General features: G+C 41.2%; 1 protein-coding gene across 7 annotated transcripts in view; it reads left to right on the forward strand.

Moving 5' to 3' along the window:
- Positions 1-3,741: 3,741 nt before the first annotated feature.
- Positions 3,742-20,354, forward strand: part of actn1 (actinin, alpha 1) — a 61,738-nt gene continuing 45,125 nt past the window's right edge. For all 7 annotated transcript variants that reach the window (XM_079262018.1, XM_079262013.1, XM_079262016.1 and 4 more), the window contains exon 1: positions 3,742-4,116. In XM_079262018.1, the coding sequence (XP_079118144.1) occupies positions 4,018-4,116 (99 nt within the window). In that variant the 5' untranslated portion in view covers positions 3,742-4,017. The remainder of the gene's footprint in view (positions 4,117-20,354) is intronic.

Raw genomic sequence — 20,354 nt, forward strand, 5'->3', positions numbered from 1 at the left:
TTAATTGCAATAATTAAAGGTTTGAAGGAATGTTCCAGCAACTTTGTGCTTTCCTAAAGGCAGAGTATTTACACAGATAAACTAAAAAGGAGTTAAAAGAAGAAAATGAAACCCAATGTGATCTTTTTTTTTTTTTTTTTTTAAACTGCCAGTTCAGAAATGCCAGCTTCACTGCAAGTCTCCAACATTAGTTTGTGAAGCATGGCTGCTGTTTAATGTGAAGCTTTAGCTTAGATGTTTAGTCAAACTTTACCTGCTCAGGAGCTCAAAAGACATTAACAAACACATCAGAGAAGGAGTGCTGCTTGTTAAAATAATAGTTTACAAGATAAAATACCAGAAAAAAGGCATTTTTTTTCGTAAGACTAAACATGTAACCATTAGAAGTACCATTTAGCTTCAAGCTAACAGAGCCGATGAGGTTTTAAATTCTTCATTCCTCAGTCAGTGTATCGTTTATAAGCTAATTAAATAATTTAAATTCTAATGAAACAGCATTCTTAATCTGCCCTGATGATAAATGCTGCATGCAGCCAGTTTTCTGAATGTAACTTTAATGAATAACTTTGTGTTGTAAATGGCTCAGAGCTAATTTGCTAATGGAAGTGTGCATAATTAGCTTAGCAGCAGACTCCAAACTGTGTTCCAGACAAGCTGCAGTCAGCTACTTTTACTTCTTTGCATCTCTACAGCACTGCTGCCGTTTTTCTGCAGTAGTTTCCTTTAACGCTCGGGACCAGGCGGTGAGCTGGCAGTCTGCTCCCAGTCTGTGACATCACTTTCCCAAACATGCACCACTGGAAGTTTGTCCATATATGGAAGAGCTCCACTTTCTCCAGACTGTCAGGGCTATCCTGCTTTCCTGCTTCTGTGTGCATGTGTGCACGCAATAGGGAGGAAGAGACTCAGCTTGCCTTACAAGGACAGACATACCTGGCCATCTCTTCACAAGTTTACAAGAGTTGAACAGTGACTCACCTTTCCATTCGCTGCTTTCATACACTGTCAAGCATTGGTGGACTGTGAGAGTTTAGGATCAGGGGCTCAGATGCATAAAAGGCCCCCCAGCCTCCCTCGAAGGAACAAGGCAGCTAGAATGAAAGCGTATTTAAACAAGTGTTTCTCTTAGGTGGTCCTTGTACGTGTCTTTGAAGCAGTTTAACATCTCTGTGGCCATTTTGTACCCATCTATCTATAAATACTGACTCAGCAAGAAATTATCAATGAAATCAGTTGGATCAATTGTTGGATGTAAGTCCAGGTCTTCTAGTTTTCCCTTGGCCTAACTCAAATGATGTGTAGCCTATTATTCGTTTGTGACTCCCAGACATTTCCAAGGTTGCCTCTATAACCCCGTCCCCATGGTTACAGAGAAAAGGGGCCATTTTCCCAGATTAAGTCAGTAAAGTCTATTTTATGTCACTGATGACAGAAATGTGTAGCCAATCAAACCAACGCAAATAACATGTAAAGTTTATGGCCATCTTTTCCATTATTTTGAGCATAAGACTATATATTTTGAAGTACATGCTGATAACATTTTTGCTCTTTAAGATATGATGCTTATCCACAAGTTATAAGAAATGAGGGGGAAAAAAAACCCCTAGAAATATATAATTTGGAGTAACAATGTATGTCACAAAAAGAACAAAAGTCAACCAAACTGAGACAGAATTCATTATAACTCAGACAAAACAGGGGAGATTTAGACTTTATCTCACATTTATTTTAATTCTGAACTGGTGACTCAGATTTTGTGTACTGGTAATTCTAAGATGTGTAGCTGAGTTGCCATCCATTAGCGCATTAATTCTGAAATGATCTGTTGAAAAGAAGTGAAAAATGTATGTTTCCACTGACTCTACAGGGAAACATACAGTTGGTGGAAAAGTAGAGACTTTATTTGTGGTAATAATTCAGTCGAAGAAGTAGTAAAACAACTGTGGTGGAAATCCACAAGCAGAAAATGGACAAAGGTTATATTTTAGGAATTACTTGTATGTCTAAGACTATATGGGACATCATGTTATAACTAAGGATGCCTAAGTTTATTGCATGCCAACTTAGACTGAAAGCAGCTAGTTAGTTGTTTTAATCTTTAGCAAGTTAGAAACAAAGTTTCCATGTTCCTTAATTTTCATATCAATTCTTACCATCTTCATTAAGCTTTTATTCAAATCTAAAGGCAAAACAACAATAGTTTATGAAGCATTTGTGTTATAAGTTTACATCTTTGCAGCAAAGTCCACATTTTAAAAGTTGTTTTCTGTCTGGAATTTAACATTAAGTTTTAGTTTAGTCTGTTTTCAAACATCTCATCTCTTTTTGCTACATTTTAGTTTGTTTAATTTTTTTGTCTTTTTACACCAATCTGTATCCACAGATTTCAGCAAGTTCTGTGAGGTAGAATTTTTTTTTCGTGTCTTGTTTACTATTGTCCAGAAACTGACATTTTCTTTGTCAGAAACTATGCAGAAAAATATTAAAGTCACGTATTTGCTAGTTTTTCTCTGCAGTTCTCATGCAAGTTGTCACAACAGAGTATATGAATTACAAAGACATATTCACAGATTAGATGAAACATTGAAAATGTCTTCTTTTATGTTAAATGTTAGCTCTGTTACATTAACTTTACTTCACATATAGATTTTATCATCTTTAAATACACAAATACTTCTGTTAATTTATTCAAATGGATCAAATCAGCTATCAGTACATAAAGTACTTTAACATTGCTCTACTGTTAAGCCTTTAAATATACAAATTGTATTGATGTCGCTATGGCACCTATAATTTCCATTTACACCGAACATCCAAAACATTAAAACCCCAGGCTGTGTAAGTAACACTGTTATGTGTTGTTACCATGAAAAGCCCAGCTGGGAAAACCTGCATCCATGGCATTCACATAGATGTTACTTTGACACTTGCCATCTAACTAAACATTCCTGGGGATCAGTCATGCTTCTTGTCAAATGGCAACAACATTCCTTACAATAGAAACCTTCCAAAAACTGAACAGGAAGATCTCAGAAAACACAACCCGGTTTACCCGGTCTCAAAACTCAACAATCTAATGGTATCTATAGGGATCTGTAAGTCCCAGTCCACATATCCACCTCACAACCTACTGAGCCCAAACAATATGTTGCTGATGTCACGTTACTAGAGAATTTAAAATACTTTAAAACGATCTCTGTGACTCTGATGACCTTTCAGGTCCATTTAGGGAAAATAATAAATTATTGTTTAGATAATGTTTGTTATAAATATAAGGTTTTAATTGTCAAAATCAGCAGCTGTATAGAGCAAGTATAGGGAATTAAGCATTTGACTTAGGTACTTAGTTAAAGCTACTTCCATATATTTTTTAACTGGAAGAAGATTTTGAACGTAAATAAGCACATTGACTGCTCTTTTTTATATAAAGGTTAAAATTTGTTACTTATTGTTTAAAATTACTAGCCAACAAAACTATATCTAATGCATAATCAAAAAAGAAAAACATTCATACTATATAAATGAACGAATTAACTATATTACAAGCTAATTATACTCTGACGTTAGGATCAACCTGCGCAGTCAACCTTGGATATAAAGCCAACGGAGTGACAGCCAAGACAGCCAATCAGCATAGAGAGGGCGGAGTCTATGATCCCGAGACATCCAATCAAATTACTCAGTCGGTTATCGATTCAATTTGTCTGAAGCAAAGTTTTTGCGGCTGTCTCTCCTCGGTACAGATCCTGCCTACAGCTTGCCTGCCTGCCGCGGGGTGCTCCTGCTGGGGAAAAAACAGCAGATAGGAAGCGAAAAGAGGCAGAGTTGGAGGGGGAGAGACAGAAAGAGAGATAGAAAAAAGGAAGCCGGGGGAGTACCGTTAATTTCATCCATACGCCGTCTTGAATGCGTGAAGCCTGAGCTGCTGCTGCTGCTGCAAAAAAAAATTACCTTTGCTGAGGACCAGGGGACCAAGGAGACCAGCAGAGAGCGATTCTACATAAATACGTCTATAATATGGATCCCTATGATGGAGAACATGACTATATGCAGCAGGAAGATGACTGGGATCGGGATCTCCTCCTGGATCCTGCATGGGAGAAGCAGCAGAGAAAGGTGAGACCGACTTTCGTCTCAACCCTGCGCGGAAGCGGGGTTGTTACCTGATGTGATGTTTAACACAATGAAGTAGAGTGATATTGTTGCCACAGATCAGAGAGGAGGTGTTTAAAGACCGTGGCAGCAGATCGATCAGTTGGTGCAGCCACTTGGACGTCAGACATCACCAGCTGTTTAATTACCAGCCTCATTATTACCGCTTTGTTTCTCACCTGCGCGGCTTCCGTCAGGAGACCCCCCCACCTGCTCCCAAACTTTTCCTCGCGTGGAGATCTCCCCTAGATTTCCACACATAGCTTTATAAAAATGTCCTGTTGCGGCAATTACACGCAGGAGGGCCCACCCATTAGCCGGGCAGGAGAGGGGAAGGAGTGAAGGAGGAGGGGGAGAGAAAAACAATTAAAAAGACAGTGCGGCCACCATTCCTGCGCAACAGATGTCAGCCATGCGCTTGACTGCGCGCTCGCGTGGCCCCTCCTTTCATCTGGCATATGATGCGACGTGGATTAACCATGAGAGGATGTGTGTATGCGAGTTTGTAGGAGGAAGAAGAGGGGGGGGGGGGGGTATAAGCGCACCACAACTCACGTTGTGTCCCCATTATTTAGAGATTTGGCGAAATTACGCGCGTTTTTACAGTCACGCGAGGAGATATTCACTAGTTTTGGGAGTTGAATGTCCAGATAAAAAGACAGTTCGAAAGTTACTACCTATTAATTTCAGATTATATTCTTCTACTTTCCTTACTTGTAACCAGACATGTCCACACTTTTATCTTTGGAACAAAGGAAGACGTCCATATGGCATCCTAACAAGTCCAAATCTTCAGCACGCTTCTCACAACTGCTGCTCTTTTTTTCTTCTTCTACTTATACTTGGGTATGAATGGCCTGTATCAAGATGGGGTGCTACCCCCCCCCCCCCCCCCCCCCCCCCCCCGCGCGCGCTAAGGGGAAAAAAAGGGGGGCGAAAAACGCTGTGGAATCTGAGTAAGCGCTGTGGTTTGGGTTGGGCTTGCTTGGGAGCGAGCTTGCCCAAAAATGGTAATAATCGGCCCCTCTCGCTGCTGTTGGAAAACTTTTCCCCAAGTTTCTTTTTTGCACTGCGAAGCTCTCCGCTTGTAGTTTCCTGGATTATGTCATCAGCAAGCTGCCACCGGTCGAAAGCAAACCATGGATACTAAAGGGAATGGTATGCAGCAGGTGTGGATGGCAGGCAGGGACATCAGAGGTCATCAGATCATGCTGCTGCCTCTTTAGATCATTATTAAAAAAAAAAAACAACAACAAAAAAAAACAAAAAAACAACTGACATATGACACGAAAGTCCAACTGGGATCACACACACTCGAAAACTGATAATTTTGTGATGAAATGCTTTCCTGTAATGACATGTACCTTTCTCCGCCTGCATGACCCTCATTGATCTAATCATCATCCTCATCCTGTAGAAGCAGGAATGCTTCAGTCATCCTCTCATCCCTTCACACACAGTAGTGAAAGGTGGGCATGTTGAGAGGGATGCAGACCTGACTATATGCATGTATGCACACACACACACACACACACACACACACACACACACACACACACACACACACACACACACACACACACACACACACACACACACAGGCAAAGCGGAAAAAGATTCCTTCCAGGCTTCAGCAGTCAGCTTTGCCGCTGATGAACTGATAACCTGGAGGCATTTTTACGTTTTCTCAGCCTTTCCTTGCAGCTGAATCCTCTTTTATTCCGGTCTGCTTGCTGTTTTAGCTCATCAACCAGGAGCTTCTTAGAAGTTTAAGATGTGGGTGGGTTCATTTTAACAGAAAGTATGAGAAGATAAGCTTTATTACAATTTGTTTTCTGTAACAAGCAAATGTCTGTCGTAATGTGGATGAAATTAGATGGAAAATGAAATGAGTGGAAAATACTTTATAAATCTCAGAGGGAATAAAAACTGGAGTTGCATTAGCTTGATATGCTTATCCTCAGTTTGAAGATTTTTTTTTTTTAAAAGGTGTGAACAGAAAATGTGTCAGTGTTTAGTGGGTTTTCACACACAGACCCAGCATGTCAGAGAGTGCCTAAAATATTTTGAGTCCCATACAAGCCCTAACCTGACCCTCAGGTATAAAGGCGCTGGCTGGCATCTTATCTCAGAGTCTTTGGAGTCCCAGGTGTCACGGTTGTACTCTGCCAGATGTTGCTGCAGCTTTCACATATTTTTGCAAATACAGCATGTGTAATAGCTTATGCATTACTTTCAATAATCTTTATCACCACATCCATAGTTTCCAGTCAGTCTGTGTGTGTGTGCGCGTGTGTGCGAAGGTTATTTTCACAGCTGGAAGGTGGAGTTCAGGTGTTAACTGCTGAAGCTAATTTGCCCAGGTTTGTCCTTATAAGGTCATAATCTGCTGTACCTTCCACCGGCCTTGTCAGTAAACCTCCCGCCTCCTACTTCCCATCTCCCACACCCCAACCCTGTGTTCCCAAACACTCCCAAACCCACACCCACATTCCCCTGCTCAGGCTGCACGCCTGGTCAAAGATAAGGGGAGCTGACTTTAATTCAACTTTTGCCTAAAAAGTTCGAATGGACACAGACGCATCTTCTTTCTCAGGCATCATGACTGATTCATATATGTGTATGTGTGTGTATATATATATATATATATATATATATATATATATATATATATATATATATATATATATATATACAAAATTAAGCAATATCTTGGAATCATGAAAATTGCAATTTAAATAAAATTGGCACCCAAACAATCGGAATCTAAATGTCTCCTGGAACTTGTAAATGTTTGTACCTGATCAGGTCCAAAGCCAGCTTCCTGACCCACATCCACATACAGAATATGACGTTCCACTGCATCAAGAGGAAATGACACTTATCCCGAATGGAAAGGTTACAGCCGCAATCAGTCAATTTCCTTATTATTCTACGTCATGATATCAGCTTGGATTTAGGTGTGGGACTGTTGGTCAAATAAAAAAGGAAAAGACAAGCAAATGTATCTTAAAATAGTAATTGCAAGCATCTGTCACAGTTAAATAATAAGCTTGTCGTTTTGGAGCTTTTATTTGGTAACAAAAGCAAGCCTCTCATTGCCAGGAATTTTGAAGTTACATTGTCGCTGTTCAGGAAACTGACTCAGCATGTGAACTACTTGTGTGTCACATTTCACTTCTAGTAAGAGAACCAGAAAGTTTGTGTTCTCCTCCACAATAGCAGCTGTTTGCTAGATTGCATAATGGGATGTGTAATGTCAGCTCTGGCCACTTCACCAAATGCTTCCTGTCATCAAATTCCTGTGCTGTAACGCTGAACCTTTCGAAACCCCGCTTTTAATAAAAGAAGAAGAGTGTCAGAACGGCTGTGACAAAGCAGGGAATGTTAGAGAGGTGGCGGCCATTCTCTCGCTCTGCGTGGCCGGTGGCTTTACAGAAACACAAGCAGGTTGAAGACTGTTTTCTGTGTTCAGTCAGTTGTCTGGCTTTGCTCAGATGTCTTCTGCTCCGCTGTCCAACACCAGCATGATGATGGTCTTTGTTGTCCGGAGCTGCACTTAATGAAACAAGTGAACTCACATGCTTTTATTACAGAGTACACAGAGGCTGCATGATGTCCTCTTTCCACTGAAATGTAATTTAGCTTTTGACCTTATAAGAGAAACAGCTTTTCTTAAACACTTAAATAAAAAAAATTAATCCTATACGCTGTGCAAGAATATCATTTAAAAAAAAGACAAACTAAAAAGCACAATTTAGGTCTGCAGTTTTGTGCTTAAATCAGCGTCTACACACAGTTATCATTCTAGTTTAAATAGAGAAATGGCATTAAATCAAATGATGAAGATGATATTAACCTACTCACATTATGACCATAAAACGTACTGTTAACATTATATGAGAAAGTTGGCTAAGATGATAACACCTCCTGAAAATAGTTTTTAAAGCGCGACATCTCTAAAAACCTGCAGCCATTAACGTTATTGTTTGAAAAGACATTTACAATCATTGTTTATGAGCAGAAAGAGGAAAAATTTTCTCATAAATGAACCTAAGCGGCATCTGAGCAAAGAAATTTGTATACATGCCCCCTATTTTATGTTTACATTGGCATTTTAGGGCACACTCACACCGGCCTTTTTGATTCAAATCTGATCCATTTGCTCAGAAAGTCCACTTCGTTTGGGGAAATGTGAACGCGCCAAACAAATTCTGATTCAGATCAAAGAAGTGGACTTGGTCCGTCAAAAAAATGCAGATCTCAGCCCATTTCGAGCGGATTAAATACAATAAGCAGACTACTGAAAAAAGTCACTTCCAGCATCCAATGTAGCATTGCATTGTGGGTAAATAAATAAATAATAAACGCAATAGCGCTAAGAGTCTTCTGCCTCATCTGTTGTTCATACTGCGGTCTTTGTTGCAGCGTATTTCTGGAGAATAATTACATGAGACAAAGTAAAAAAAACAACAAAAAAAAACAACACAGTGATAGTTTTGTGCTTTATGTTCAACTCGCAAGTGGAGGAAATGGTTTTCTTCTTCACTTTGTCCCCTTTGCTAAATACTGCTGCAGCGCCACCTTTGGTGGGAATGGGGATATATTATTGTAAAGGTTTGGCTCGTTTGACCAAAGTGCAGCGTGAACGAAATCTCGACATGAATGAATACACCCCCCTACAACTGAGCCGAGTCCCCAGTTGGAACGAGTCTAGTGGACTATGCTGATGTGAATGCACCCTTAAAGTGCTTTTGAGCAGGTTAATAAACCCAAACTTCATTTTGTTGCTGTTTTATTGAAGTGTTTCTACCGATTAAACAAAGCAGACATGAAATTTCAATTTAGTTGATTTAGTGTTTTGCTTTGTTTTTTAATTTTTAAGTGAAGCAAGTGTTTCGTTTGTCTCATAGTTGATGGAAGTATCAGTATGGCGTTGGTCTAAATCTTCCTCAGAAGGCAAATTAGCATTTGGGAACATTTTTATTCATGTATTTACTTTTTAAACTATGGAAAAGTGAGGCTGTGGAAGCGATCCTTTTTGTGTCTCCACCTCTGTCTGATTTAGAGATGCTGCAGGGAAATGAGCAACCTGCTGTCAGTCAGCTGGAGGCCGTTCAGTATCCGTTTCTCCGGCGCTTAGTCATAAGTCAGGAAGGCTGCTGCTCCTTGTGAACCACATAGAAGTCATAAAGTTGAAGATGTGATTGAACAATATCTGGAGTGTTGCGGAATTTCGATCACTGATGGCTGTGCTTCCGCCTGCTGTAGTGAACACACCCCGGTCTATAAATCCTAACAGGAACTCCCCAGAAAATCCATCACGCTGCCCCCGTCGTGCTTTCTGGGGTCTGTCTCGTTTTGTCTTGATAGATGGGGTCACCCGAGCGCTCACGTTCGTCACAGGAAGTTTTATGAGCGTGCTCCCAGATCAGCTGGAGGGTGTGATCCAGTTTGTCCAATCCAAGACTTTTCGCACTGAAATGGGTGTTCTTGGACCCTTCTATGGGCGTATCTCATCAGGTGTGTCACGTGATCATGGTGTCAAAACAAAACACAAACAAACATGGCTTAGAAAAAGGTTAGTGACAAGTTAGGATGGGTGCACATCTCAACAGCTAACTTTAAGTGATTCAAATGTATGAATGTGTTTTTTAAAAAAGTATTTTCTCATTATTTCATTCATGAGTTGAAAACGTGCATCTCTATAAAAGTCTATAATCCTTCTTGTTTAGCTTCATGAACAGTCTGACTTTGCTCAAGTACATTTCGTAATTAATCCAAACATCTTGGTAATTTATTCAAGAGGAAGCCAGCTACTGTTGAAGCTGATGGATGGTGTGTCGGAAGACACCGACCTGTGTCTAATCACTATTACATAACCTCACTCTGCATCTGAGCGGGGGTGGGGGTTTTGTTCTATGTGGCTTTAATCAATGGGGCCTCTCAGAACGAGATCCTTATGAGTTGTTTCTCTGCATATGGCACGTAAAGCTACAGAGATGGGTAAGAAAGGGCTTCATGTGATCTAGCATGGTAGCAGTGATGGTGATTTTAGATGAAATGTATCTTTAGCTTCTCACGCATCTCCTTCGTCTTTTAAGATAAGCAAGATCCAAAGGTTGAGAGAAGTTCGGACCAGAACTTCTCTCTGAATGCTCCATTTCCATCGCCAAGCTTTTTAAGAGTTTTTTAAGAATCCACTGTTTGAAAAGTCAAATGTGAGCAATTACCAGGCTCTTATCTGAACAGCTCCAAACGCCACGGCCCTGATGCAAATTCTTGCATAGCTTATTTTCTCAGACTCGGCCTCCAAATTTAGAAACATACACAGAAATCAGCTCTGTTATAGGTCATTAAAACATTTTCAAGGTCCATTGTGCAATGGATTTAAACAACTTTGTGTCAACGGTTCAGATAAGTTTGAGTGCTTTGCTTCATTTGTCAGTCTTCTAATTTACAATTCATGCCTAACGGCTTGGAGTTTGTTATATGTGCAGAGAGCCAGGACTGGGAGTCTTCTTGATTAGACATTCACTCTTAGATTTGGGGTCAAGGTGCATTTCCTGCAGAGCAAATGGCACAAAAAAAAGTGGGGGAAAAAGACTCAACTTAATGCTGAACCATGTCTGGAGCCACTACACAGTTATGATCACATGTTTTCAATAGTGCACGACCTAGAGGGGGTTTATAGGTGATCTGTCTGCATGTTTCCAAGGAATTTTCCAGCACCACATGGATAGGATGTAGTCGAGTCTTTCCACTGCTAATGCTATTAATCAAACCACATGCATTCTCAAGTGCATGTGCTTGCTGCGAAGCCTCTTTGAAGCTGAGGAGGTGGGGGGGGGTTGGTTTGTACTTGCAGAGCCTGTGAACATCTGAGTGTATTAGCTCTAAGCCTCCTCGTAGGAGCAGCTGCAGTGCGTCCCTAGTATGTAGAAAAAGGAATTAGAGTAAACAGATACCGTGGTAAAAGCAGGCACACCTTTCCATTCAGGAGCTGCATGGGTGGAGCTCAGGAGGGGAGAAAGGTGGAGAGGGGGAGGAAGCAGGAGGCAGAGAGTGGCTGAGGCTCAGACAGGAGAGCTTTCAGGTTCTGCACAAAGACTATGTACTCAAGAGGATACTCATTGTCACATTGTTAACCTGGAGTCAATAATTTATTATCACCAGCGAGGATGGTGTATTAGCTATCAAGTAACTTTTCTCTTCAAATGTTCGCTGAGTGTTTTCCTTCTGCAACATGCACATTCTTACATTAACCGTATTTAACAGTATTAAAAATATTCACATTTCAAAATGGTGTATCACTTGTTTAAAGACTAACGCCTCATTAATTATTCAGCATCAAAACATCATCCGAATGTCGTGTTGTTGGTGTTTATTTCACCGAAGTTGGCATGTTTGTTTTTAAACTAATAGTTTGGCATGATTTAGAAATAAAATAAGATTTTTTTAAGTGTTTAGATAAGTATATTTATACCACTGTTTTTATTTGTTTGGTCTGCTTAATTCTGACTGCTAGCTTAGCAATCAGTTATCTGTTAGGTTAGGACTGAGTGCTAGTTTAGCGAACCATCACCTCTCTCTTAGCCAAAGGGTGCTTTCACATCAGGATAGTCCGCTAGACTCAGTCCGACTGGGGACTAAGATCAGTTGTAGGGGGGGTGGACCATGAGTGCGCTCTCACTGCACTTTTGTAAACAAGCCAAACATTTACAAAAAAATATCCCCATTCCCACCAAAGGGGGCGCTGCACTAATATTTAGCAAAAGAGAACAATCTTCTTCCTCTTGCAAACTAAACATTGAGGTGGAAACTATCGTTGTTTTGGGTTTCTTATTTTGTCTTATGTAAGTATCCTGCAGAAATACTCTGCAATAATGACTGCAGTATGAACAGACGAGGCAGAGGACTCTTAATGCGATCGCTATGTATTTACCCACAATGCAATGCTACGTTAGGATTGCTGGAAGTGACTTTTATTGTAGTCCGCTTTCTATATTTGTCCACTTAAAACAGACGTGGGTTTGTAGGCAGACTGAGTCCGCTTCTTTGATCTGAATCAGAATTTGTTCGCCGTGTTCACATTTCCCCAAATAAAGCGGATTCTCCGAGCAAACGGACTCTGATCAAAAAGGCTGATGTGAATGTGCCAGATTAGCAAGTAGTCATCACTCTCTAATGGTTAGTATAAAGCTTAGAAACCTTTATGCTGGCTAAGCATATATAGAAACATGTATGAAGTTATTATTTGGTTGTTCCCAATGAAATCTGTACGACGGCAGCAGAGATGTTTTATCATCCTAGAACATTAACTGAAAGTTAAAAAGCAGCATTGTTTATAAACTGTGCACAATGTCCACATTTTTTCAAAATCAAAGACAATGTGATCCAATGAGCTTTTTTATTTATTTATTTTTTTCTTGTTTTCATCAACGTTCACACTACGAACATCTCAGCTCTTCTGGTCTTTTTCCAAATTCTGCTGCTGCTGAATTTGCAGGGAAACTTATCAGTGGATCACTTCCCTCATGGCATAAGACTTTTCCCCCCGGATGAGTGAAACTGACACTTTGGGTGTGGGACTACAAGAGCTTTAATGAAAAGTACAAAGTGGAGGTTAAAAAGAGCATTATGTTACATTAATCAAATTTAAAGGTAAAACATTTGAAGTCACAACTCCGCTTTATGGACTGTTTGAAACATAAGTTTTTACATTTTTCTTCATTTCTAATCACGGTTTCTCAACCTTGCATACTTTTGTTTTTGCTTTTAACATTTTCTATCTTTGTTTTCATAGGGATGCAGACTGCAGTAAAATGAAGTAAAAGTAGTTTTTTTTTTTTTTTTTTTAAATTCTTGTTTCGTTTTAGTCTGAGCATGTTGAAATCCCTCTGGCGTTATCAGGAAGCCTGTCTTCTTCTATGCAGAGAGTGGCGCATTACTCTTATTAGCTCTGTGAGTTGTAAATAGCCAACTGCAGCATTTGAACAATAAACACAGGATGCTGCTAAGGCTTTTTATTTACACTGTGGGCAATTAAGGCTAATTGAGATGGAATTAAGTTCAGTGCAGTGAATCGGCTTGCCTCGGTGACCTGCACGTGAGGGGTCAAGTAAATATGAGAGGTTAAAGCCACACAGCATGGAGGAAACAAGTTTGGATTGGTCATAATGATAAAAATAAATACATTGCTTTGGTAAAGAGGGGATAAAAATAGAGGCCCTAGGCTTTTTGTTGTGCTGCACCCGTTCTCTTTTGTAAAATGGGGCAAGTATTGAACGTCTGAATTTCAATCAATGGATGCTATTGACTGTCTGGTTTACCAGAGCTCGCAGTCAGATGACTCCCTGCAGGCAAGTTGCGTTACGCGCAGATGACTCCGTACTTTTCGTTTGTGACACATCCTGCAAACAGCCACTGAAATGTCTCTTTTTCCTCGCAGCGCTTTTTGTCTTTCGATTCCCTGCTGGATCTGTTGGAGACGGCAAGATTTCCAGGCCTGGTTTAGGTCCAATAAGGACAGTCGCTCCCCACGTCACTTTGTGTATGACGGTAAACAGCAACAGCCTCTGTGAAGTGCTCACAGCAGATCTCATTACAAGTTGTAACAGACACCCACCCCTCCGCTGACCCACCCCTGGTAACCCAGTGCAGGAGAGGCACTGGCATGGTGGCAGGGCGGTAGAGAGCACTGGAGCGGTACTGAGAGGGGAGGGTGCAACAGCACTCCACCTGACGCGGTGATCACTGCAACTGAGTTTTAAAAGTACTTTGGAGCTCAGAGGACTGATGTTTCCTCTTCTGTTCTCTGACTTCACTGTGACCCATTTCTTCCTCCTCAGCTGCTGTAATTACAGTCTTTGTGACCTTCCACTGATCCAGCTGCGAAATGCCAGAGGAGAAACCCAGATGCCCACAAAATATTTCTTTACCCACAGCTTTGTATGAAAAATTACACCTCTTTTGAATTCAGGAGCAATGTCAATACAGTGGCTGCTGCCATGAGAGGGTAACGGTCTGCTGGGTCCTCTGTGGTGTGCCAAAACCGTTTGACTCGCAGGTCTGGAGGAGGGAGGCTGTGAGCACCTGGAGGAAATTAATTAAAAGAATTGTCTGCACTATTAAATCAAGAGTCATTGTGTTCAGTGTTTATTGTGTTGTTGCATTGAGAACTGTTTTGCTGTCCTGGTCAATAAAGACCAAAACAAACAGTCGTAAATCAGTGTCAGGAACGTCCATAATATTTGTTAACATTTGCCTTTGGGTGGTAAGTTCCTCTCTGGCTTAATTTGACTGCTGATATCATTTTGGGCCGATAGAAGGTTCAGTTCTGTTGTATGTCAATGTCACATTCGCTACGTCAAGTTGGTTTATGTGCTAAATAAAAACGTTCATGCACAAAATGTCCATGTAATGTGTATCAAGTTTGAATTAAAATGTAGATTTCTTGTGGAAAAAATTGATTAAAATACGCTTTAATAAGCAAGAACTGACACAGAAGAAAGCTCGGACTTTTGTAGAAGCACAATTACATTTTTTTTGTTGTTATTATCTTATAGACTAATTTACCGACGCCTGCTCCAAGATATGCCCTATAACCCCGATTATACGTTGCTGACACCAGGCGGTCATTTTTGAGGTGTGTTCGAGTTGTTTTTTTTACCCTGCGAACGCTGGTGACATAAGGAGGCACATCAGGGGGTACTGTTGTTGCTTTGGTGTTTAAGAGGCTTAAGGGCACGAATTCAGATTCAAGTTTTTCCTTCAGCTTTTTTAAGACAGGTGTTCTGGAAAATGTGCCTCATGAAGTGATTGGAGCTGAACTCGAGTGTATTTTGGGGATTAGCAGCAGCTTGGCGTCGCTCCAGACAAGGTCAGGTCTGATTTCTTCTGTGACAAAAGGGATGCTTCTTGTTGAGGTCAGAGCAAGCTGACGGTCACTGGAGCAGAGCTGAACAGGTTGTATAACCCGGAGGTTTATCCATCATCTGCTGCCGTGTCGACCAAGCAGAAACCTGCGGTGGTTAAAAGTGAAGTTGATGTGGAAGTGTCAAAAATCTGCTAGGGGCTCCAAAAGGCAGTCAATTCCCAAAGACCCCTGTATTAAAAAGGTAAACTTCCTAGCAGAAATAAACATGTTTAAAGCCTGGTTAATTTTTTTTTTTTTTTTTTTTTTTTTTTTTAAAGTTTAATAAGCGTCAAGTTTTTTAGTTTCATGACAACTTTAGGGGGTTGATTTTTCTTTTTTTTTCTTTTTTTTTTTTTTTATAACATCTATTTAGATGTTATTTGATATTGAAATCTGGCATAATTGTCATAATTAACGTCTTTTTTTTTCTTTTTTTTTATCCGGTATCCGATATCCGATATTTGGCAACAAGAAGGCAGAGTGAAGCACAACTGCGGTTTTCAGATGTCTAACAGCGCGACTTAATTTTAGCCCACCTACCTATGTTAACTGCAGGTTAGCTCGGTTAGTTCTTAGCTACAGTCATCCACCCCCTCTCAGCTCCACATCTTTACCAATTTTTATATTTTCCTGGTGCAACGGCGTGCAGAATGCTGCCAAGATGGCAACTGTGGGAACTGAGCTTCAATTCAGCACCTCAGAAATATGCAGGTGGCTGAGGTCATCATCACTGAGGTCCATCTTTTTATAGATGGTCTGTCAGTGGTGGGGAACCCTGGTCCTTGAGGGCTGCAGTCCTGCATGTCCCTGCATCAGATGGATCCAACAGCCTGTCAAGTTTTGCGTGGTGACTCAGTCGTTTGAACCAGGTATGTTAGAAAAGGGACACAGTGGAAACTCGCTGTGCAAGGGCCAAGGTTCCCCACCACTGGTCTATGGTGTTGACCGCAGACCGGTGGTGAGTAAGAAAGAAAGAAGAAAGAAAGTACCATCAAAATTTGAAGGAGCAGACATTCAAATGAGACGTCTCCACCACGGAGGGCCAGCAATAGGTTATATAGAGTCACCTCGCTCCTCTTCTCCCAAAACAAACTTTCAGTACAGGTTTCTTTACCGAACTGAAATCTTTCCCACTTCTGTGTTCAGCTCCCTTGTGAAACCAACGCTGCAGCCCCCCTCTGTCTGCCTCCATGCTTTCATTTTCTGAACACTTTAAATAAGGAATTGCTATTGCGCAATATACTCGCTGAGCAACCAGGAAAAGGAACAAAGAAGAAGAGGCCACATTGTATTGCATAATACACAGACCAACATCGTCCACTGTGCTGCCTCTTTTTACGTCTGTGAGACTCCATCATGACCTTCTCCACCGTCGCCGTGTTTGCCTTCGTCTGAAACTGATGTCAGAACTGAGTGGTATCCTGAGAGATCAGGATCGCAGGCAGGTGATATAAACTTCTCCATGCCTGAATCCTGGAGGTAATCTCTGATAAAACCTGCTCTGAAGAGCTGAGTGTTGGGATCCTGATGGATAGTTTGGTTCCAGACTGTTGCAGAATATCTAGATTGGCTCAGGAGGCCAATCTAGATATTTGGTTTTGGTGAAGGCTCACTGCCTTCACCAAAACCAAAATTACCGTATCACCGGGCTGCAGCTCGCATCGCATTAGGCGTGATTGGTGCAGATACCAACCCGCTGCTGTGGCAGGGTGATTGTCTGCACATGGGGCACCAGGAGCTGAAAAACACAAGTAAATAGCAGTAAATAGCAGAATGAGCTGTTGGAAGTTGGCAGAGCAGGTTTGGCATATTTACTTGGGCACAGCCCACATGCTCAACTCTGCTGCTCGTCCCATAAATGGATTGTTCTTACAAATGTGGCTCCAGCAGTGTAAAATGTATTGCCAGGAAGCATGGTTACAATACAGGATCTGTATATAGTCTATACAGCGAGGCTGCTTATCATTATTTATTTATGTATTGACAAAATCTAAATGAAAAAACTCAACTTTTAACTGCACTTTTGTTATCCATATATATATATATATATATATATATATACATACAATATTTTCCAATTTACTTTGTTTTATGTATTTGTTAATGTGGTATTTGTAGAGCATAATTTTCCAAAAATAAGTGCCAAACCGAGGTGGTTTTTCCTCATATTGTCACAATTTATCCCATTAGGTTGAGACAGCAAGAGTTCCAGGCCTGGTTTAGATCCAACAAAGACAATTTTCAGTCTGATTCCATTCATCTGTGGCATCTGAGCATAACTTTCACATAGATGACTGGTTCCTCAGTGCTCTGCTGTCATCTACTGCAGATAATTTTTTATTTTAGTTCATATTGGTTCAGATTATTACTGCCATCAGCACCTACGGTTCGGCCAGTTTACTCCAGGAGGAGCTTTTCTTTCCTTGTTTTGATCTCCCTTGTCTGTTGTCATTGTGTGCAGCTATAGCGACCGCAGTTGGTTACTAAGGTAGCAGTTTCTATCTTTATGATTGTTTGCTTTGAAAGAAAAGGAAAAAAAAAAAAACCTTAGACCAGCGCCTCTATGAACGGTTCAGATTTTCAATCTGCAGCACTCTAAAAATGAACCCTGCATATCTTTTCCCGTAGCTGGATGCATGGAGTCACATACACTCAATCAGCAGCAACCAGTTAAAAAAGAAAAGGTTTTTCTACTCTTCCAACCCATGATAACCTCATAGTTAGATAGAAATATGTCACACGAGTCAGTTCGGCAGCCTTAACAGGACATATGCGGTGCAGCTGATGTGTTGAAAGTGTCCTTTGTTCGAGTGCAGTGTAGCTCCTCCCAGCTCAGCATTTCTCTTGAGTCAGGTGATGGTCAGCAGAGGAAAAACGCTGCCCCGGCACAAAGCAGCACCACGACCGAGCCACAGTCTTCCCATCACACGGCTGCTGCTGGGAAACCGAGCTCCAGCTGACTCATGAGTACTGTGTTATGACAGTGAAGTGGGCCACTGTACTTGGTCCCATCACACTGTTAACACTGGCCTCCAGCAGCTGTCAGAAACGGCTCAGTCATGACTCAGTGGCCACACTGAGTCGTGAAAATGATCATAGGTTTGCTCCTGTTGAGGAAAATTCTGCTTTCCTTTGGTTTTTCTGTCAATATTTAAGAATTAGTTCACTTAATACTTTATACAGCAGCGGATATGTAAAGTAGAATCAGCAAAAAGATGTGGACAGTAAGGTTTTAGTACAGGTAAAGTAAGATCAGGTATTCCATTCAGTCAGCTGCACACATGTTGTATTATTTACAGAATGGCCTTTATGCAGTGACCTGCTGAAGCAGGAAGATACACACACTGAGCATTCCAAACAACTTGCTGCTCAGCATGGCCTCTTCATGGCTTTATTTGAATAGCATCTGCACATTGATTTGCATCCCATTTGTGTGCTGGGAGATCAGGAAAGAGGCACGTTTTTTATCAGCTCACCTCATACTTAGACATTCATCAGGACACGGATGTGTTTGTTGTTGCGCTCTCCAATTATGGAAACATCACAGAGGATATAAAACCTTGTTGAGGCAGCCGTCATTCTTGCCTTTAGGAGCTCTACAGGTTGAGATTGAAGGGAAATTGAAATTGAAATTTGTGAATTTATCTTAAAATGAACAAGTGGCTCCCGTTTGTCCTTATTTTCAGGTTGTTTTTTTTTTTTTTTTTTTGCACTCTTGTGGTGTTAAAGTGGCTAAATGCTTGATTTAAAACTTAAAAAAAAGCCAAGTGTCGTCACTGCAGCGGGATGGAAACAAGTGGTTGGCTTGTTGTAATAATGCAGCTGCTTGGACTAAATTTAATTTAACATAATGCACACGATGACAGCTTGTTCATTCATTTATTTTCCCAGGGTGCACTATATTTCATTCCCAGTCCCAGATATGTTGATGGAATCAACAAGACGGTTTGCAGTGGGAGTCGCAGGCGAGCATGCGCTGCAGAGGAGGCTGCGTGTTGAACTGTCACCATTACAGACGGTTTTTGGTTGTAAACTTGTTTTGTGTGTGTGTGTGTGTGTGTGAGTGTGTGTGTGAATGTGTAAGCGCCGACGTGGGTTTTAAAAAGCCTCCGCGCGGCCAAGTTGTTTGTTAGCAAATCTTCAGGCTTTTGTGGTTGCCATAGCAACCAGCCAGTGTCGGGCACTCTGCGGCATTTTCAGAGACGAGCCGCTCTTTGTTTAGATGAACTCCGGGCAGGAATGAGCCATTATCACACTTTGACTCCTCATTGTGGCACACACACACACACACACACACACACACACACACACACACACATGAATATGCATGAGAGCCGCTTTGGGGCAAAAGGAGAGTAAATATCAGTGGACCGCTCACAATGGCTGCTATTCTTTGTCAGGCTGCACTTTTTGGCTAATCCACTGTTCTCCCAGTGGAGCAGAGGATTGTGCACATGCATGCAAGCGCATGTGTGGAGGTGTCTCTGCGGCATGAGTCTGTGTGTTGATGGGATGCAGTCAGGCTCCTTTTTTTTTTTTTAAAACATTTTTTTTTACATTTTGGCTTTTTTTTGTTGTTGTTTTTGTTTTAATATTACCACCAAGCAGTGCGGCACATTCGCCTACACACACTCACCCTTGCGCATATGTGTGCTGAAGCAGCAGCCAAGGCAATAGATAAGTGTAATAAGATGACTGTGCTGAGTCGGCACTTTGCAGTAACAGTCTGCCTGAGTGCCAAGCTGGATGAAAGCTGCACCTGAGAGACTTGTCACACTCCATCACAGCTGTTGGAAAGGATGCTTCCTCTTCACTGCCAGGAGGGGGCCTTTATAGGACTGTGTGGTATGTTGCAGATATGTGTGTGTGTGTGTGTGTGTGTACTTGTGAGAAAGAGGGTGAGAAAAGTGTGCATCCTTCTCAGCACTCCCAAGTTCATCCACTTTGTTTGACATTAATCTCACGCTGAAGAGGAAGGCATGGTTTTCCTTCATCTTTGTTTTGCAGTACATCTTCGCATCAGCTGTGTGGATTTGGTTCATGACAACCCCCCCCACCCCACCCCCACCACCATCACCATCACCAAAAAAAAAAAGCATCATATTGGATGAAACGTTTCTCATTATGAAATTAAGGATCCATCTTTGGCTGTACTTATCTGTTTTTCTGCTCGGTAGCTTTTGAACAACAGACAAACCGTGTTGGTGGCATGGAAACTGAAAAGTTGACATGAAATAAAGAGCTCAAGCTTTCTCTTAGTATTAATTAGTTGTTTACTATTTTT

The sequence above is a fragment of the Telmatherina bonti genome, assembly GCF_933228915.1.
Source record: "Telmatherina bonti genome assembly, chromosome: 22".
Taxonomy (NCBI): domain Eukaryota; kingdom Metazoa; phylum Chordata; class Actinopteri; order Atheriniformes; family Telmatherinidae; genus Telmatherina; species Telmatherina bonti.